Source organism: Quercus lobata, chromosome 3, assembly GCF_001633185.2.
Source record: "Quercus lobata isolate SW786 chromosome 3, ValleyOak3.0 Primary Assembly, whole genome shotgun sequence".
Lineage (NCBI taxonomy): Eukaryota > Viridiplantae > Streptophyta > Magnoliopsida > Fagales > Fagaceae > Quercus > Quercus lobata.
In genome coordinates this window covers 7,378,034-7,398,860 of record NC_044906.1, presented here as the reverse complement: position 1 = coordinate 7,398,860, position 20,827 = coordinate 7,378,034, and the positions used below count along the sequence as shown (strand labels likewise).

General features: G+C 34.6%; 1 protein-coding gene across 6 annotated transcripts; it reads right to left on the bottom strand.

The window, feature by feature from the left end:
• Positions 1 to 1,540: 1,540 nt before the first annotated feature.
• On the bottom strand, positions 1,541 to 18,857 carry LOC115980086 (protein ALWAYS EARLY 2-like). 6 transcript variants are annotated; one of them, XM_031102355.1, is made up of 20 exons: positions 18,722 to 18,857; positions 17,302 to 17,425; positions 16,691 to 16,789; positions 16,257 to 16,319; positions 14,929 to 15,006; positions 12,146 to 12,314; positions 11,011 to 11,276; positions 10,531 to 10,906; positions 9,670 to 9,747; positions 9,215 to 9,498; positions 9,032 to 9,094; positions 7,632 to 7,955; positions 7,366 to 7,544; positions 6,981 to 7,263; positions 6,084 to 6,290; positions 5,194 to 5,355; positions 4,428 to 4,571; positions 3,875 to 4,090; positions 2,985 to 3,275; positions 1,541 to 1,891 (listed from the first exon to the last, which is right to left on the bottom strand). In XM_031102355.1, exons 2-20 carry the CDS (start codon positions 17,401 to 17,403, stop codon positions 1,724 to 1,726), a joined length of 3,552 nt encoding a protein of 1,183 aa, XP_030958215.1. In that variant the 5' UTR covers positions 17,404 to 17,425; positions 18,722 to 18,857; the 3' UTR covers positions 1,541 to 1,723. The 6 variants fall into 6 exon arrangements, with proteins under 6 accessions (XP_030958215.1, XP_030958218.1, XP_030958217.1 ...); XM_031102358.1 differs by having other exon boundaries at positions 4,461 to 4,571; XM_031102357.1 differs by having other exon boundaries at positions 9,032 to 9,088.
• Positions 18,858 to 20,827: the final 1,970 nt, after the last annotated feature.

Below are 20,827 nucleotides of genomic sequence, written 5' to 3'. Positions count from 1 at the left end.
AGGGAACCACCAAATATGAGAAAAGAACTGTCACATGTGATGTTGAAACTGCACAATGTGAGGATGAAACCGTCAAATGTGAGAAAAAAGTAAGGGAACCACCCAACGTGAGAAAAGAACTGTCACATATGATGTTGGAACTGCACAATGTGATGATGAAATCGTCAAATGTGAGAAAAAAAGTAATGAAACCACCAAATGTGATAAAAGAACTGACACATGTAATGTTGGAACTGCACAATGTGAGGATGGAACCGTCAAGTGTGAGAAAAAAGTAAGAGAACCACCCAATGTGACAAAAGAACTGTTATATGTGATATTGGAACCGCACAATGTGAGGATGAAACCGTCAAGTGTGAGAAAAAAAAAGTAAGGGAACCACCAAATGTGAGAAAAGAACTGTCACATGTGATGTTGGAACTACACAATGTGAGGATCGAACCGTCAAATGTGAGAAAAAAGTAAGGGAACCACCAAATGTGAGAAAAGAACTGTCACATGTGATGTTGGAACTGCACAATGTGATGATAGAACTGTCAAATGTGAGAAAAAAGTAACCTGGTGTAGCAGGTTACCTACTAGTGGGTACCGTACCCCCCATTTTTTTGGGGGGGTACCGTAGAATTACTCTCATAAAATATGTTCATGTCCAACTTGACTACCATGTAAGTGTTTCTAGTTCTCTTATGCTTCATATAATGCATGATTCAAAAGCTACTAAAATATTAGCAGTAATTAATCTAACCATAATCTAACTAGAACATAAGCACTTTGATTTTCTAAAATAATCAAGGATAGAACTCTTTTTGAGTCTATTAGCCAACACCTTTGAGACAATTTTGTAAATGACATTGGACAAGCTAATCGGACAAAATTGGGTCATAAAATTAAGAAGACTTTTGGTATTACCACAATATATGTAAGATTTAGGCTTTAATTAATTTGCCTCATTTAAGACAAACACTTCTAAAGTCACATCTACACCTATATGCCATTAAGTTTGGTTAAAAAAGTGTGCAATCATACCATCAAGCCCTGGATTCCTTTCGGGTGCGTCCAAAAGAGAGCATCTTTTACCTTATATTTGCACAAAATTCTGGCACAAGTTGAGCATTCTTTGGGTGTATTTTCCATCCAACTGGGCTAAAATAATTTGAATAGCAAGGCCACGAGTGACTATATTAATAGTGTCAAGTTTGTAGCCAAATTTTGTCCTTCAATTATTGTTCGCTAATGCATTATTTTCCATCAGAAAATATTTTTCAAGGACGAACTGCAAAAAATCAAATTTTCCCCTTTCCCCCATCCTTTTCTAAACAATAACATGGAGGAAAATAAAGAACTACAACCGATACACAATTTGGTGGTCACAGGTAAGACAATTTGATGCTACCGAAAGTCACTGAGAAGAATTCAAAAACTTCTCATTAGGCTCACATGTTGCCATGTATCTTAATCACAATTTCCTTGCAAAAAGAGGATTGTCCTTTCAGGATGTAGCATTCTCTTCTAATAAATTCAAAATCGAACGCTACTTGGGAAAAGGGAAAAAAGGGAAAAATAAATTACAAGATGAAGCTAAATTACATTATCACTGTTCACTAGTAAGTATTAATCCCAGCTAGCTAAATCACAAGGGGGGATGGGACTGAGGTTTAAACCAAATCTTCCAGCATAATATTTACAAGGTTAATTGTACAGACTGAACGGCGCAGCATAATATTTAAGTTGTTGGTACAAGGGCTAATATTTGAGTCTTGATTCTTCCCATACACATTTGAATCTCTCTATAAATAGAAAGATTCTGAGTACAGTATGGATGCAAGCTTTTAAGAGCAGACTCTAATATCTGAGCCACATCAGCTGGAGGATACTGTCTTTCAGTACAAGTCTGCACATTACAAGAATATTATACTAAGCATTCATCCAAAAATAAAACTAATACCCAGTATAACAAGTATTTATGAGAATAAAGATGTAAATGGAAATTCGTAATCTTTGCTGAGGAGAAATAGTGAAAAATGACAGCAGCAAGTATCAGTCACGGTTGAGTGGAGTACTCTCAAAACTATATTTTGTTGGCATGGCATTGAGACCAAAATTAAATGATAATCCACTGAACAAAAATAATAGCTACATTAACTTGCAAGTTTTTGTAAGTCTCATAAAATCTGGATATTACATGAGCATATCTTGTGATGTAAATACAAAAAAGGTTACTGTACCAAAAAGTGCCGAAATATAGCTTAAAGATGGTTCATTAGTAAAAAGAAGATACCAAATTAGAAGTTGACAGCTGATCATGACCAATCAAGACATTGTCATGGAATCAAAGTGCAACAGGAATTACTCAAAATTCAATGTAGTATAGAATGCAACAAAGTTAAGATTAATGAATAATAAACAAAAAAAATACTATAATGGCTGAATTATCCATAAGGACACAGATTGAAGATGTTTCCCGAAGATTTTGGCCAGATGCATCAGCAATCAAGAGTGTGGTATCAATTATTACCCATCATGCTCAAGAAAGAACTGAACAATTAGTGCATATGTGAGAAACAGCAATTGATGGAAAAAAAACCCGTTATGCTTGGGGCAAATGATCGAGTATTGCCCAGCATGTTCAAGAAAGGATATAATTTAAAATGATTGCATGCGAGAATTAGCACTAAATGAAACAAAGAAAGAAAATTGAAGATGCTTTGGCCGTGCATAAAAATCAACAATATGCCACAAAGAAGTGACTGTTTATATTATGGTATTAAGATCTGAATTGAACATTCACTATTGCAGTACAATAAAACAGTATTTGGGCAACATAATTTGTGTGTGACATAGTAACAAAACAATATTAAGCAACATAATTTGTGTGGAAATATATAAGGCTTCATCACAGATATGCATGCAAGAGAGAGAGAGAGAGAGAGAGAGAGAGATTGCTTTTTGAATCCATTAGCGTTAGAAAATAATCTTCAAATTACCTGTATCATGAGCAATGTAGCAACACAGGAAGTGATAAGCCCTGATGGTATTCGTGCCTCATTTTCATCAGAATCATTACATGGTTTTGCACCAGATGCATCACTGGAAAAAAGGGGCTCTGCTTTGCAGGAACTCAGCTGATTCTGGTTACCCAGACCGCCATTGATCTGCTGCTGAGACCTGATTACCGGTACACCAGAGTCAGATGTTAATTGCTGATTATCAATAGAATCTAAAGTCTCTCCAATCCTCACAAAAGCGTCTTCCCCTTCCTTCCTCAATGTGAATGCCTGAGATGAATATTACATCATAAAGTGTAATTAAGCAAGTACTTTTTCCTTGAAAAAAAAAAAAATCAATAAAAAAATAGATTCTTAGACTAAGGCAAACAAACAACATATAGCTGCATTAGAAGCGGTTAATTCAGGCCATATCACAGCAGAAACATTAAAGACTAGTGTACCCACAAAATAAATGATATCATATCCTACAAGCCCAACATCATACACCATATTGAGCATTAAGAAATAAAATGCGTAACATAAACACTACTGATAATATAGCAATATAAGGGCCCATCAATTATATGAAATCCATGTTTGCCATGTTGGACCAAATAAAGACCAAATGAAAAAAAAAAAAAAAAAAAAACCCTATTTGGATTGTAATTTTGGAGAATCACCTGTAACTTAACTGTGTATTTTGAGCATTCTCTTCTTACTAAGAAAATTTGTTCTTTGAAAAAAAAAGGAAACCAACAGTACATAGTTGTGTTACAACTTGCAAAAATGAGAATATAGGAGAAAATAAAATTATAAAGTTCTTCATCACTCTCAACCCTGACCCCCCAAACATAGAGAGAGAGAAAGAGTACTGAAGCTCTTCATACCTGAATAGCAGCATCTACCATTGTATGTGCTCTCAATCTTGACCCGTTGACAATTTCAACTACGCTAGATCCTGATTCTTGAGATATGAAAGAATTATCATAACAACTTGTAAGGCTGCCATTTAAACAGGAATTGCTTGGGGGCTTCAGCCAGGGATGCAGGGTGTTTCCTGGATAAGTATTGCGCTGCCTCAAATTAAGTAAAGCAGAAGAAACCTGAACATGAGGACAATCAATCAAAAGTTGCTTCAACCTTTTTTTTTTGACAGGTAATAAAACTTTTAGTAAAAAATGCTGAGCATCATGTTCACGATGGTGAACATTCTGATCAAGAAAAAATACAGCAGGTTCAAAAACTTAATCTAATAGTGTAAGAAATTAGAAATGGAAATACAATTCGTAAAACCCCAAACATGCGCCCACTGAAACAAAGTACCAAAGAGAAGAGCTTTTAAAAGATCTAAGGGTCTCTCATTGTCTTCAAAGACAAAGCAGAGAATAGTACACTAATGCAGGGATGTCAAGCATAATAAAATTAATGGAAGCCACATGCCTGGCCACTGGCTTCCTTTAGCTGTACAAGTACCATGGCGTAATGCTTCTTGAAAGGTTCAGAATCCTTCAAAGAGCAATCTCCCTCATTTTGGTTTTCCACTATGTCATTATTCGTACTCCTAAGTTCCATTAACAATGCTTCCTACAAGAAAGCAACAGAAAAGCTTCGTAGCATGAGTATTACATGCAACAGGAAAGTTTCCATTAGAACCCCACAGAAAAGCTTCATACTCTTAATTGACAAAGTACCAGCATGTCTGACCACAATGTCTAAAGTGGATGAACAAGAGTGATAAAAATTACAATGTCCAATAATTATGAAATTGATAAGTTAGGTTGGCAAAAGCTTGCTATTAGGGTGAATTTAATCATTTAACTATCATTCTATCACTTCCTTCACATATGGGTGCTGACTATCCCTCAAGTGGGGCCCAACACATGTAATTTTTAACTTTTAAATGGGGAGCTGGAGTGGAAATAGGGTTCAAACCAAGGATCAGCTGCTCTGCTACTTACCACCATGTTAAACTATCACTTTTCCATAAAGCTTATACTGACAGGAAAGGTCAATTTAATCATTTAACCTTTACTACAACACAGGCACATATTGAAGATAGATTAATCCAATAAAAGCCTTGAGATTTAAGGTAAATGCATGGGATGATAGAGAATTTGAACTTTAACACCCTAGTTCCAACTGAACATTAATTTTTGAGATGATTCACATTTCTATGATCAGTTGCGCATATATTATAATGTATGACCTTTTTATCAAGAGCACGAGTCAGCTCAGTAAGAGCTCTAATATCAGCTTCCTTTGCATGATTTTGGGGCAGCATAGAAGGTTGACTATAGGCTTCTTGTTGTAAACTACCAATATCAATAGCTGCTGTCTTAGCTTGTGCAATGGCGTGGTTTGTATCCACCTGGGCAAAATATTGGATTATTTCAGAGAACATTTAATATTCTTAAGTTCAAAAATATTCACCCTATGATAGTGAATTTCCAATATAGCAAAATAAGGCACTAGCTTCAGTCAACGCCATTACCATCACACAGTTAAGAACTTAAGATTGTGTCTTAATTTTACCTCTGATGTTCTTATTTTGCGAAAGAAAAAGACATTGGAACCGTAAGTGAATTACAACTAATTAAGGTATTTTTCAACCCACGCAGGACAAGGGACCAATATGTAACTAGGTTGCAAAAAAAGGTGCTGTAAAAGATCCTAATAACCAATGGATTGGTTGGTCGAGTATCTAGAGCTTCCCTCTTGACTTTACAGTGATAGGTCAGGAGTTCAAGTTACATTGTGATATGTAGGGTAAAAGTGCAATTTATATGTGCCAAAGAAAACAACAAAGTTTGTTGCCTGAGACCCAATTTTTCTGCTAACATTGAAGTCTAGCGCCTTCTTATATCCATCAATCTCCAAAGTCCAGCAGCATATATTTTGGTAACTAGACTTTGGCAGGTGACAACATGCTAAAATCTAAGCAACAGAACAAGGTCAGAATTTAAAAATATAGAAAAAGAAAATGACTATCCAAAAAAATATAAAATATACTTATAGTTGATTGTGATTTAATGGGCATTAGAGTGTGTTTGCAATTATCAAAATAAATATACTCTTGTATTTGTTAAGCACTCTCACCTTTCCTTGCTGTACAAAGGTATTCTTGGGGCTTGTGACCTTGTCTAGATTCCCACTTGAAGCAAACATCATAGATCCACCAAAATTTGGATGCCCGTTCATTTGTGGCTCCTTGGATAGAAGAGAGAATTTGTCAATGGTAATGTTCTGTCTCTTGAGAGCTTCCGGCATATTGTCCAATGGATTTAAAGGCATGCAATCAATATCCTGGAATGAATTTTCTTGTGTCATTTGAGAGAGAATATATGGATAATTCCATATCATTTCTAAAATTTACTGGAGGCAACAAGTTCTTCACTAGAAAAAGAAGATTAAAGAAACAAATAGCAAACCAACACTAGGTGGACAAATAGGAAGCCCACCAAATATAACAAAAGAACTGTAAAACAGAGTAACTTCAATTAAAACAATGTCACTATGTTCTAACCCAGAAATGTTCATCATTCAATCATAAAATTGTAAAAGGTAAAAGATTCTGTTTCCTGTAATCCTCATGACACCACTCATTTCATTGTAGTCTGTAAGCTTAGAAACAATCAAAACGAAGTAATTTTTAAGACAGGCAACTTACCACATATGGAGAATAAATAGCAGCGGATGGAGATGTACATACTTGAATAGCACAAAATAATTTTATTATGGAAATAAGATCAACTAATTCAATATTATAAACTTAAGCTATTATCAGCATTCTATTTTGTGCTCTAAATGAATTAAGAGCCGCAACAGACAGGCACGTGAATCTTGTTTGCAGTTAATGTACAAAAGGAAAAAAAACTCACCTACTGTAATAAAATTGTACCAACCTCTCTCACAACTCACAACACACACAAACAAGCACATGCACACACACGAGCAGGTACAAATGCAATGAAATTATGTCAAAGAAAGTGATACCTTGACAAACCAAACTCCTATCTCAGGACGGTCAAACTGAACCCTGCACTTATCTTGATCAACTGTGAGCACACTTCCATCATGAAATTCTCTTGTTTTTGGATGAAGAGCAATTACTCGTTGTCCAACTGATAGAGGTCTGGCTAAATCTGTTGGAAGTCCTTCCCTAATACCAGTACGAAGTTCTGTATAATGTTTTCTCACAGAATCCCGATACTGTTTAAGTTTCTCCCTTTCTTCAAGAAGAAAATGTTCAGAAAACCTCCTAGGCTTGCCAAGGGAACTGCAATTATAAGAAAACGTTATAAATGTGTCAACAGCGTTTTCAATAATTCCAAGCCATATGCCAAGCTGCATAGACATGTAACAGCAGTAGATGACATACCTCCTTATGACACCCCATTCAACACGAGTTAGTCTTGGGATGTGTCCCAGTCCAACATGATTTAAGTACTCCACAAACTCCCTTTTTGCAAACCAAGGGTAGTCAATTGCACTGTAAAACCATTCAAAAGTGCACCATCTACGGACCAAAGAAGATGAAAGGCAACAAAGAAGCATTTGCTGCAATTTAAAAAATAAATAAATAAATGAGGCTCTAAGCTTCAGAAAGCTGCATATTTTAAAATATAAGAGGATGGGACATTTTACTTTTAGATAGGGTGGTCTATCTGATGGTGAGGTGGAGTATTTACGTCGATTTATAAACCTGTTCCCATGAGAAGACTTTGTCTCTTTCAAGAATGGTTTCGGTTGACCCATTTTACGCCTACTCTTTCGTTTAGAAGGTAAACTACTTTGACTTGCAGCAGGAATTTCTGTGGTTGATACTGATAGATCAGTCTCTGCTCTTTTCTGATCACTATCCAAGGAACCGTCTGATGATCTGACTGATTTCCAGGGCTTCAAAAAAGTAAAACTTTGATCGGTACGTTTTCCTATGATCACTGGTTTATTCTCTTCTTCAGCTAAGACCTAGAACACATACATATGAAATAAAGAAAATCACATCACTTTGATTACCCAAATAAAAAAAAAAGCTGACATCCAACATATAACCAGAGACTTCCCAAATATAAATACACCCAAATATATTACATGATCATGTGTGTGAATACATATCTATATATGGCTAAACAGAAAACAAGTTTTATTTTTTCCTTGCTTTGTTGGGATAGCAGGATTGGTAATAACTTAGGCACCTGCATGGGATTGAACCTTTGACCTTACCTCCATCCCCTATGGAGAAAGAGAAGCCATTTGACCCAATGACCATTGGAAACAAGTATTCCTACTTTTTCCCTTTATTGGCAAGAAGTATTACTAGCACTACTTTTAATGCAACAAAACTAACAATCTTCTCATCTTTCGCATACACAATGTGTATGTGTCTGTGCATCTGTGTGAACATACATATGGATTAAAAAAAAAAAATTTGTTGGGATAGCTGGATTGGTAAGGACTTAGGCATCCATACGGGAATGAACCTGTGACTTTAGTACCTCGATCCAATGACCATTAGCCAGAATTATTACTACTTCTAATACAACAAATTAACAATCTCCTCCTATTTCACACATATATTATTGGAAGAACTGGATAACTATATAGTTTCTACATAAATGAAGGCAATTTGGGCTTAAAGCTTGTCTCTAATAAACATTGAAGACAAGCTTTTTAACTGATGATCCCATGACAGAGGTGGAATTCGTTACCCATTTGTAGATTTGACCATATATAAATCATTAAAGGTCCGCCTTTGAGTCCACGGCAGGATAAAGGTAAGAAACCTCTGCAGTATTCTCATTTTCACCTTTATTTTTTTGGGTAACAAACATCAAGAGGTCAGATTAATTCAATTGCAGATGTAATTGTGTATATCACCTAAACAGGAACAAAGCTATTCTAACTATTATATAGCAATATAGCCAGAAATACTTATAAAACCATATTAAGGTAGTGTGAATTGTTAGAGAATTTAACATTACAAATCAATCACAGAGATCGTACACGTCTTTATAACGACAAAACAAAGGCATTTGTTCTCGTACCTCAGTCTTCAAAGGTTCACTTAGAAGAGAATCGGTATGAGCTTTGTCATTTGACATCTGCAACTTGAACAAGAATTGGCTTGTCATCAATCAACTAATAGAAAAATATATTCAAATGAAAAGTTTAATGTGTGTGTGAGATAATTTATTCATCCACAGCATGACAATCAGTCCTTATTATACCTTTGATACCATGGACTTGCGCTTTCTTTTCCATGCTTTATCGGCAAGCTGAAGCTGTTCTTTCTCTTCAGAAGCAACATTAACATCAATAGCTGGGTCCCTTCCAATTTTCAATTTTCTGGAGGTTGTACCATCAACTCCAGCAATTGTATGATGTGCCTTCTGTTTTGACCCCAGAAATTTATTTTTGTCTGCACAATGGCTTGTAGACATAGCTTCTGGTAAACTGGCCTTATCATCCATATCAAGAATTGCTCTTTCTTCCTTCAATTGGACAGATGAGTCTAGATCCAACATATAAACAGTAAAAAATAAGAGAAAACAACAGACTAAATCACTTACCAGGCAAAGAGATATTTAAAGAAAGAACAAGAATAGCAATAGCAACAGCAATGTCATGTACATCCTGGGAAGCACACTCCAAAGCAAATAGAATACACTCATAAATTACTTACCAGATTCCATTCTTGATATGGGCATCTTTAGAGACAAATCAGCCAGTTCCAGCAGAGCATCCAAGCCAGTACTTTCACCTACAAGAACAAACCAGACATTAGAATATCATTGATTCATTGTATGAAGATTTGTCTATCTAATTAACCAAACAACAGCATGCATTCAACCCAACCAAAAGATGACTTGTAATTAAAAATAGAAAGATGCTATTTAGAACAAATCCATTAAAAAAAAAAAGAGTAATAATTCCCAAAGTTTATATTATCATTAAATACCAGAGATTACTTCACTCTAAGATATGTTTATCTAGACCGTCATCAAAAAATGACTCAGTTTTAATGTGGTACCGGTAAAAAAATACCCTGCTGAGGTTCTTGTACATACATAGCTGCAGATATGTTTATCTGGCCTGTTTGGCAATATCAGTGAACTGAATATAAGGATCAAGTGTCCCATAAATTTAAGCCATACCTCCACTTTTGCTTCCTATGTTATAATCCATCACCTTACTCCAAAATGGTGGCTATCGATTTGAATAAAAAATAAATAAAGAGCAAAAGAGAAGCTTCAAAAAACTTGGAAAGCATTTTCCTTACAAAGATAATATCAACTTCGCTCAATGAAAGAAAGGAAATATTTGAACTTGCAATTTCAGAAACAAAATAACAGGGGATTTATTAGTGAGGATTTGAGTGCACAAATATTTGTAATATGAAAACAAAAAATAAAAAATAATAAAATGAGCAATCATATAGAACCCCCACTGGCCCACCCCCAGCCACCCATCAGAGAATTAAAGAAATAATTAAAAAATTATGGGCATAACCAACTTATAATTCAATTATTAGTAAGGAAGGTACCTCCAAAGGAGAGTTTCTTGCTTCTCTTCCTTTGACCTTGTGGAGAGAATCTCTCAGATTTTGAATTTGAAACTTCAATGTCAAATTTTCCTTTGGAGACACCAGAGTTAAGTCCTTCCTCAGTACCACTACAGGCTTCTCCACCATCATCATACTGATGGTTTGCAATGTCTTGAACTTTCTCTTTCTTTCTGTAAAACTTCTTCCCCTTTCGACGAACTTCTACCGTGCCTACACCTTCCATATCCATCAAGGAGCTAGTATCTCTTGCATAATCGCCATTTTCAACTCCTCTACTTCCTATACTACCTTCCAACCAGTTTTCATCCATGGCAGCATAACGAAGGTTGGCCTGAGCTGTGTCAGATTGTTGATGCTAAATCACATCAAAGAATAAAGATAAATAAATAAGTCATTTTAAGTGATAATAAAAGGAAGGAAAAAGGTAATAGAAGGACATGTAAATGAATAGTTAAATACCATTTTTCCCCAGGTCCGAAGAGGTGCAGATTTGATGTGCTCTGTTCTTCTGTATGGTGTTTGAGAAATCTGGGGAGAGCCTCCTCTCTGTGAAACCTCAGCTAAAGCCAATGCTGCCCCATGGGCGACTTCATCATCATTAGCATCAGAATCAGACTTCCGGCCTCTTTTATTTGGTGATACATTAATTTCTGCATCATCTCTCTTAAGTGAATATGAAACGGGAAAGCGAGGTGTCCTTTTCCCCTTTGCACAAGGCTCATTACCTAATGTGAGATTTGAATTTAGAAACACTGGAATTTAAGCTTTAAAGAGGTTCAGGTTTCAAACGGTGATATCTCTAGAAAAAAGAATAATGTTAAGTAAAATTTTAGTGCGCAAATCTAAATGTACAGAATTATAACTACTAAAGAACCAAAAATAATAATAATAAAAAAGAAGCTAATGCAGAAAACTCCAACTGCTTAATAACTACTTTCGTAATTTTGATTAATGGGAAATGAACCCTGACAAACATATCCTGCAGAAGGAGAAATGGCAAGTAGCATGTCCTGACACTTGGAATCAAATTCCAGGATATAAATTTTCAAACTCCCTGACTGTAGTTTAAAACAAATTCTGTTAAGCATTCTGCTTATTACTTCATCTTGCCTTCTATTTATGATATTGGTACAATTTTGGGCAATTCCCCACCCCCACCCCTTCTTTTTTTTCATATTAATAAATTCCCCCTCATTTTTCCTGTTTTTGTATTCTCAAATGGTTTAGCACAATCAGCTAGGAACCATGCCTAATGAATCAGAGGTTACTGATTTGAATTTCCCCTTCCCCTCCCATGGGGCCAAAAACATATCAAAAGAAGTAATATTTCTTTTTTGATATGATGGACATCCCAATTTCCACCATATTAAAATTCAAAACAACTAAAATTACTGCTTTCTTTATAAGATTTTACTGTGGATATCCCATTTTACCTTCCATTCTCCATATAGGAAAACAACATTATTGATATAATGAAGACAATAACATAGTCCAAGCATGAAGCACCGCCAACATATATAACAAGTGTACGATGCATAATAGAATGCCAGCAAGATACCAACTAGAATCAAATAACAATGTAATTAAATTATACCATCAAAGCGTCTCCTCTTCAAAAAAGATAAATAACCATCACTAGATGCAATTGACCGAGACTGGCAAGGATCTTTTGAGACACTTGGCTGAACTTTACCCCGTTTGCGTTTCAGAGGTTTTTCAGATGTCAAAGCTTCATTGCTCTCTCTTTCACTATCACTCTCTTCCTGTTTTACAGTTCGCAAAATTAAAATTCATATAAACCTACTTTAAGTAAAATGCAAAGACACTCATTTAGCACAAAAGGCATGATAATTCACATCAAAACTAAATTATTATCAGGCCAAAACAAAGTCAAAGATATGTACTTTGGTGCAAACGCCAAATTTGACCTATTAATGCTGATTGATGCTATTAGGAAAAATTTATTGTTGTTTGAATTTTATTTCCATACATTATGTAATCTCATTATGAATTATTTTATTTTATTATTTTTACCATATTTGATATATTTTGGGAACTCTAATTAAAGGACCCAAAAACCGTAGATGTTGATTCCTAGGACATATCCTTGTATTTTCTTTTTCTTTTTCTTTTCCCCATACACATCCTTCTCTTAGAGTTTTTTTGTTAAGATAAGTTTTAATATCAGAGCAAACTTCAATTCATTATACCCACTATCTGAAACCAACAGCCAACACACCCACACCAAATCAATCCCAGCAAACTTTGCCCCACACTAGCCAACCACCAATTTTGTATAAAGGTTGTACCCAATGCACAACACTCCCACCAATTTTGGATCAAAACCACAAATTCCAAATCAAAACAACCACTACAATCAAATCACCCATACTCACCATCATCAAGTTGCCCTTTATAGAAATAAATAAAAAGGACAGACACAAAACCGATTAGTTTCACTATGAATCATCAAGATCACACTATTGCAGCAACTTAGGCCACCACAAAACAAGCAATATTTTTTCAAACCCAAAATCCAGAGTCATTGGGCCACTGTTAGAAACTCTCAAGACCCAAAATCTACAATTTGCCAGAAAATCTCGCCAATGTTGTGACGTCACAGTCCAAAACCCATCACTACATATTTCCTTTTTTTGTCCCACACTCGCCGCCATATCTCTGATACAACAAACCCTCATTCACATCCACCGTCATAAAAACAACCCTAATTACTCCATCACTCAACATGTGATCTACAACAATGCAAATCAAGATCCCCAATTTTAACCACTTAAGACCTAAACCAATTTAGCCTAAGCCCGAGCCTGTTATTAGTAGTCAACAAGACCCAGCTGGGGAAAAACCCAATCATTACAAAACTTGAAGTGATCTATTAAAGTCTGACCCAATCCATACAAAAAAAAAAAAAAAAAAAAAAAAAATTTAAAACAAATTTAATCGGACCATACCTATTAAAAAAAAAAGCTTTAGCACAACCCAACCCACCTCAAAAATACCCAAATCCTTGATCCTGCGCCATCCATTAAAAAATACCCGAGCACGAGCCCTATTTAAGCCCCACCTAGTCCAAGGTCTACAACCATGAGCTACACTCTATGAAGTCGAGTTTTCTCCCACCATGGGAGAGTTAGTGCAGAAACACGAAATTTGACCTATTAATGCTTAGTGATTTGGTTGGACTTATCAGTTTTTGATCCTCAATTGACACTTTAAACTTTATTTCCATATCAGTATGAGTTTATTTTCTTTCCATGATTGATGTAATTTGGAAACTCTATTTACATGCCCAAAGTTTACTATTGTAGGAAGTTGATCATGCATTGATGGAAATATGGGTTGGAAGTTTTCTTCTAGTACGTGTTGATTTCATGCAAGCCTAGGTGTTGATTCCAGGATTTTTATCATTATCCCATGCTTGGTGCTAATTCCAAGCAATCAAGGTGTTGATTCGTAGGTTTTATTTTTCTGTTTTCATTGCTTGGTGCTAAGTACAAGAAACCCAAAGTGCTAATCCATTTCTTCACTTCATTTGCCCTACTCTTGTGCTATGCTTCACATCCTCTTCAATCCCTCCAATCCTTATAAATTATTGATCCGAGATATCAAAAGTACTCAACCTTTGGTATCCCTTGACCATCCAGTTTTACAATCCCTTTCATTTTTATTCCTCCTATTAAAAGGCTTACACCCCATGTACTCTTTTTTTGACCTACTTAGCCTAAAGCCTTTAGATTCTAAAACATCCCTCCAAATTTCTAACTTGGTGCTAACATCCATCATCTGCAAAAAGCACAAGACTAAATGACTTCATCTTGAATCAGTCTAGTAAGTTTTTCATAACCAACGTATAGGGATATGGACTTAAGCTGATACATGATGCAAACCTACCGTGATAGGAGTCAACAACTAAAAATGCAGAAAAGAAAGGTAAAGAAAAATTTATGAAGAACTACTTGCTTTTTGCCTAAGAGAACTCTATAAATACATTCCAACACAATCAACCATAGCTGAACACATAAGTGCCTTCACCGTCCAGCAAAAATCAATTTATCTCATTCAAAATCAAAAGGCAGCTTATTGTAAAGAAATAGAAATAGCGTGCCACACTAGCATCTATTTAACTTCCATTCTAGAACTCATACAACCACCCAATCTTGAAATGCAGTGTTTGGCTTATAAATCCAGAACTGATATTTTGCATAAACAAACTACTAATTGTATCTACTAATATGATGCCAAAATAGGCCAAATTTCAGTCAAGTCTTACAATATCGTTGACAGATATATCACAGGACCAGATTAATATTCAAGCAGCCAAGCTCAGTTGAATAGATGATAAAATAAATTTAATCTCACCAGGACATTGTAGTAATCTGTCATCATTGCTATAAGGCCAACCACAGAAGCCGTACCCTCTGGCAAGGATAAGTATGCCTGAAAATCAAAAGTAAGCCAAATTGAAATGCCAATAAGTCAAAGACACTGAAACCATAAGAATCCAAAAGGTAAGTCCTCACAATTAACAGTTCAAGCAAATGCAAAGACATTGGAAAAAAAAATTAAGGACAACCCCAACTGTATAATTGATATCCAATTTTTCAAAATATTCAACCAAATTCAATTCATGTCACCTAACTCCTTAAGTACACATCCAAGTTTTGCCCAAATTACTATTATAAACCAACCATTTTCATTTCTGAATACATGACCACATTTCATACAAATGCATAAAACTCATTTTAATTAAGAACATTTTTTTTATATATAAGTACAAATAATTTTATTGAACTAATAAAACAAACAGTACAAAAGGTGCAACATGAGGTATACCAGTTGCAGTCCCATAAGAACCCCTACAGATCAGCAGTACAATGAGTCAATAAAATCACACAAATTTGATGCAACAAATACATCCAATAGAATAAGGATGCAACAAATTGGGAATTTAGCCTTTAATATTCAACTCTAGCCCTTCAAATGTCTTACTATTTCTTTCCCTCCAAATGTGCCACATCAAACAGAAGGGAAACACATCCAAGCACTATTTCTAAGCAAATAGGCCTTCAACACCAACACGTAAACCTTCCTTGCACAGCTTTAAACATCACCCACTTAACTCCAAACGTAGCCAAAATACAACTGCATAATGCCGTTGCCATCACAGTGCAGAAGCAAGTGATCAATGGACTCCCTGTCCTGTTTTCACATAACACACCAATTCACAATAAACATACCTCGATTTATGAGATTGTCTATTGTAAGAATCCTCCCCAAAGTAGGTGTCCACCCAAAAAAATTATTAACTAATAACTGAATTACAATAAACTATCAAACCGGCAAAAATAGAAACTCTTTGCTGCCCAGATCATTTAGCAGATTAAGTAATCCAACTTTCAACTAGGTCAAGCAGTATAGCAATGAAAATTTTTTAAGAAATAAACAAAAGCAACATAAAAACCACAAGGCATAGATTGTAGAAGAAAGCTGCATATAGATCTTCAGTTTTTTAAAAAAAAAAAATTGCTTCAAAACAAAATTATTCACTGCTTTTGCAAGGAAGGGAAAAAGAAAGAGTCGTGTACAGAACCATTGGTACATAAACCCAAACCCTCCTAAATGAACAAAAACTATTATTTATGTTAACAGATCTGGTTATAAATCTAGCACTCACACACACCACATACCCGGTTTGTAGTGTAAAGGGCCTCCACCATTTCAATGGATCTGTTATGCACTACGGCAGCCACCTGGGAATGCACAGAATCCAATAATACCACAGAGAGAGAGAGAGCACTATAAATTTACTCTTTAGAATAGAAAAGTATATAGTAAACAGTATCATGTTTTACAGCTTAACCAAGTTAGACATCAATTTGCACAAAATTAGTTTATTTATTTATAATTCGATTGTTATGAGTGAGGATTTGAAGCCTGGATATGACCAGGAGGTGCCAATCAGTTGAGCTATAAGAACCTTGGCAATTTACACACCATATATTAGAAGATGATTATCATCAATTTGCACCACATATTTTAGAAGATGATTATAATCATAATAAGGACACAATCTGATGGCAATTAAGCAAATTCCAGAGTGCACACTCACAAAATGTCATACCTTCTTCCAGTCTTTCCCATACTTCCGATAGGCTTCATAAAACCGCTCAAGCTCTTCCTTGCTCCATTGAGGTCCTAATTTGTCATAATATTTCTTCTTCTGCGCATAAAATAAAGCAACCAAAACATTAAAAATTTAAAATTCTATATTTTCAGAATTCAATTGCAACTCAACTAAGCCTTAATCCCATTACATTGGAGTCGGCTTATAGGTCTTCATTAACTACTTAGGATCAGCCACATGTATACTTTTTCACTATTCTATCCTATCTATAATCATATCCCCCCATGTGCAGTACTAGAGGCCATCACTTTTATGATCCTCAAAGATACTACAAAAACTTCTTCATATATAGCCCACATCTATATTCTACCCTTTCCATAAATAAAAAAACTGAGCAACCAAAATTCATTTTCAAAATATCTCTTTATAAAGAACAATGTTACTTGAAAACTTAGTTAACAAATGAAACCAAGTCTTGACAGAAATCATCCACTAACAAAGTAAGATATAGAGAATCAAATGCAGAACCAAAAAGAATTTAAGGACTGAGTAAATGATTTTTTATTTCTTATTTTTTGTTTCAGTCCCAGAACATGAGCAAGACTTACCCGCTGCTTACTTTTGCCCAAGTTCCTACCATCTTTCTCATGAGGTACCTCATTTATGGTAGAAAATCTTTTCACACTTCTAGATTTTCTTGTCGGAGCCATTAAAAGCTTTTTACTTATCTATCTGAGACACAAAAATAACAAAATTAGCAGCCTGTTTTAGCAATTACTAAATTATATCAACAAGACAATGTAGCACATTCCATTTTTAAGAACATTTAACTCCAAAAAAGAGAATTCATTTTCACTAAAAGTTATCAAGCTTTTGTCTTCCACAAAATAATAATTTTTTCACTGTACATCTAATAAAATACTCAATATTCCACAATGAACTAAAATTCAAATTCCCAATTGAAGCAAACAATACAAGAATGGGTACAAGAACTTCACAGCAGCCTTTTGTTGGTTAAAAATTTAAAAATAAACTTTTGTGCCATACCCCTTTTTTTTCCCAAAACATAAAGAAGGCTCAATTTATAAAAAAAATAATAAAATAAATAATAAAATAAATAAAAAAAATCAGAATCACCGCAAGAAATCACTTCCAGAATTCACACTCAAATTCAAGCTCTGATTACCCAAATGAACCAAACGGCATGCACCAAAAACCTCATATTCAGATTCACAACAAGAAACCAAAAGCACCAGTCCGAAAAAAAAAAAAAAAAGCTTTCCAATACCACTTTCTGAAAACAGCCAAAACAATTCAAAAAATTTAAAATTCATCAGAATTTCCAAGCATAGTAATTTATAAATCACATTAACAAAATCAACAACAAGAAGAAAAAATCAATTTCCTTTCATTTTATTATGGTCTTTTTATTTTTTATTTTTTTTAAGTCAATGCTAGCCGTAGACCATTACCCAAAAAGAAAAACTTCGTGAAATGCTCCAACTTTAAAATGAAAATCGCATAAACCCCATTTCATACTTAGCATTTCGCAATCGAATTCAACAATTACAACCCAAAAAACAGAATCAAACACAAAACCCAAAAAGACTAAGAGAGAACCAAACGCAGGAAAAAAAAAAACAAAAAAACTTGATTTCAAAAATACTTTCTGAAAACAACCAAAGCACTCTATGAAAAAACAAAAATCACAAAGATTCAAAATTTCAACCAAGAACTCGAAAAATCAAACAAAACAAAACCTACCCAATTAAAAAAAAAAATTTAAAATTTAATTTTTCATTTTTTATTTATTTTGAATCAATGATCAGCCTTTAGCAACCTCAACAAAAAAAACAAAATTTCGACAATGCTCCAATTTTATTTTTTTTAAATAAAAAAGGGACAAACATTCAAAATTCCAACTCCGAACTCGAAAATCAGAGAAACCAAAACCCTCAAAAACTTGAAAAGAAAAAGAAATCCTCGAGAGTTAAACCCTAATTGACAGATCGGAGAGTGTAATCTGACCTGCTGTGAAGCTCATCCCAATACGAGAACCTAACCATATACATGTACACACACAATGAGAGACGGGAGAGGAGAGATAGAGAGAGAAAGGGTTTTAGAGAGAGAAAGAGAGAGTTTTTAGAGAGAGAAGCTCTGAGACTGTGTGTGTGTGAGAGAGAGTAAAAAAAAGTTTGGTTTTATTTGGAGAGAGAGAGAGATAGAGAGAGAGGGTTGCCGCGAAACTTGAATATAAAGAAGAGAGAGAGAGAATTGGAATTTTTTTGTTTTTGTTTTTTTTGTGTTTGGGCTTTGAGGGTGATGTGGCCGTACACGTGGACAGAGTGGAGGGTATGGACGGCGAGGATTGGGTTTTGTGGGGGCGCAAGGGGATTTTGGATTTGGATGGAGTGGAGGGTTATGGTTGTGCACGTGATCTTTTAAACATTTGAATGTTTTTGGGAGGAAAAAAACAAAAATGTGATAAAAGGTTTTTTTATTTATTTAAATAAAGTTAGAAAGGGATTTTTTTTTTTGCAAAATTAATTTGTTAATTAATTTGAGTTTAAAGAGAAATATTTTTATTGCAACACTTTTATTTTAAATGACTTGGTTATGGTATTAAGTACTCTTTTTTTTTTTTTTAAATTCTATTGTTGACATTTATGGAAGGATTTGAACAAAATATTTGAATAATATAATTAAAATTGATTGATAATATAGATAATAAAAATGAAATAAGAAAATTACTCTTTTTTATTGAGAAGTAAGATGAAAATTACTTTGTGTAAGGACATGATTCGTAACGAACCGCAACGATATTGGGTTCGCTCGTAAAAAGGCCCAAACAATATCATTTGTAGAGCATGGGTTTGAAAAGCTAGGCCTTGGTCACCAGGCGGTGGGTTTTTTGTGATGTTCATGCATGGTTAAGTTGACTTCGCCCTTGGAGTCTTTCTCCTGGAGGCGGGCTGGGAGGCTCTGGTTTTTGGCCATTTTTCTCAGCCCCCTCTATGAATTACCTACTTTTCCTTTTATACTAGCTTGTGTTTTTTATCCTTCGTCCACGTGTAGGATCGACATTCCAAGACTGATACTTGTCCCATCAGCCCATACCCGGAGTGGTTGGGGGTGGTTGAAAAAGATGGAGAGTGGCTTTGTCAGGTGCAGAGTATTGAATGGCAGTAAGGGCAGCTTTCCCTGATCGTTACACTTTCCAGCATACCCTTTTTTATTGGCACAGATATTTTAGATTTTTTTCCAAGTTGTTTCTATACCATTTTTGCCCTTTCTTCCGAGGAGACTTCGGACATGCCGAGGACTGAATCGTCCTCGGCTGTATCCCAAGGCTATTTTGTACTTGTATTACCGAGCCTGGACCATAACCTTCCTCGGCTTGGGCCTTTGGGCTCCAATGAATAAATGGAGCTGGCCCAAAAATCGTTGGGCCCCACACTTTGAAATATATTATGAATGAAAATTATATAAGAAAAACTTTCGTTTTTTATAATAAAAAGCCATATATTACAATAGATTAGAAAATAATTTAAAATCAATAATCAAACTACATTTAAATTTCATAACACTTTAATAATTGAGGTTTAATCAAAGTAATATATTAATTTTAGTAAACCTTTGGCGATGGAGTTTTTATTGAAAGTAAAATATATCAATAACTTTAGTGTACATGCAATAAATCACATAATGATTCTTAAAAAAATGAAAAAAAGTCATACGATGAAATTATGGGTAACTATTAATACATACATTGAGCTACATAATGCAAGTAACATGTATACATACTGATACTGTGGCATATTATTAAAATAATAATAAAATTTGTAAAAACTTGGGTATTATAATTTTTAATTAGAGTGGGTTTTCATTTTTGAACTTAAAAGCCCAAATTTTATAATACAATATATAATATAACATAGATTTTAAATGATTATGTTAAGACATTATTTCCAGTCCATTATATCACATATATTTATGTTTGAGTAAAATTTCCAAAATTCACATAATTATGTGTTGTTAAATTTATATTAAGTAATTGATCTTCAGATTCCCTGATTTAAATATGCGAATCTAAACGAAATCATAATGTTTAAACTTTAATATTCCCTCTCT

Coding starts and splice junctions, on each gene's coding strand:
- LOC115980086 (XM_031102355.1), bottom strand. CDS start 17,403: ATGGCTCCGACAAGAAAATCTAGAAGTGTGAAAAGATTTTCTACCATA. Junction 9,095..9,214: donor GCAAGTCCATGGTATCAAAG/GTATAATAAGGA, acceptor TTCTTGTTCAAG/TTGCAGATGTCAAATGACAA. Junction 7,545..7,631: donor ATAGACCACCCTATCTAAAA/GTAAAATGTCCC, acceptor TTTAAATTGCAG/CAAATGCTTCTTTGTTGCCT.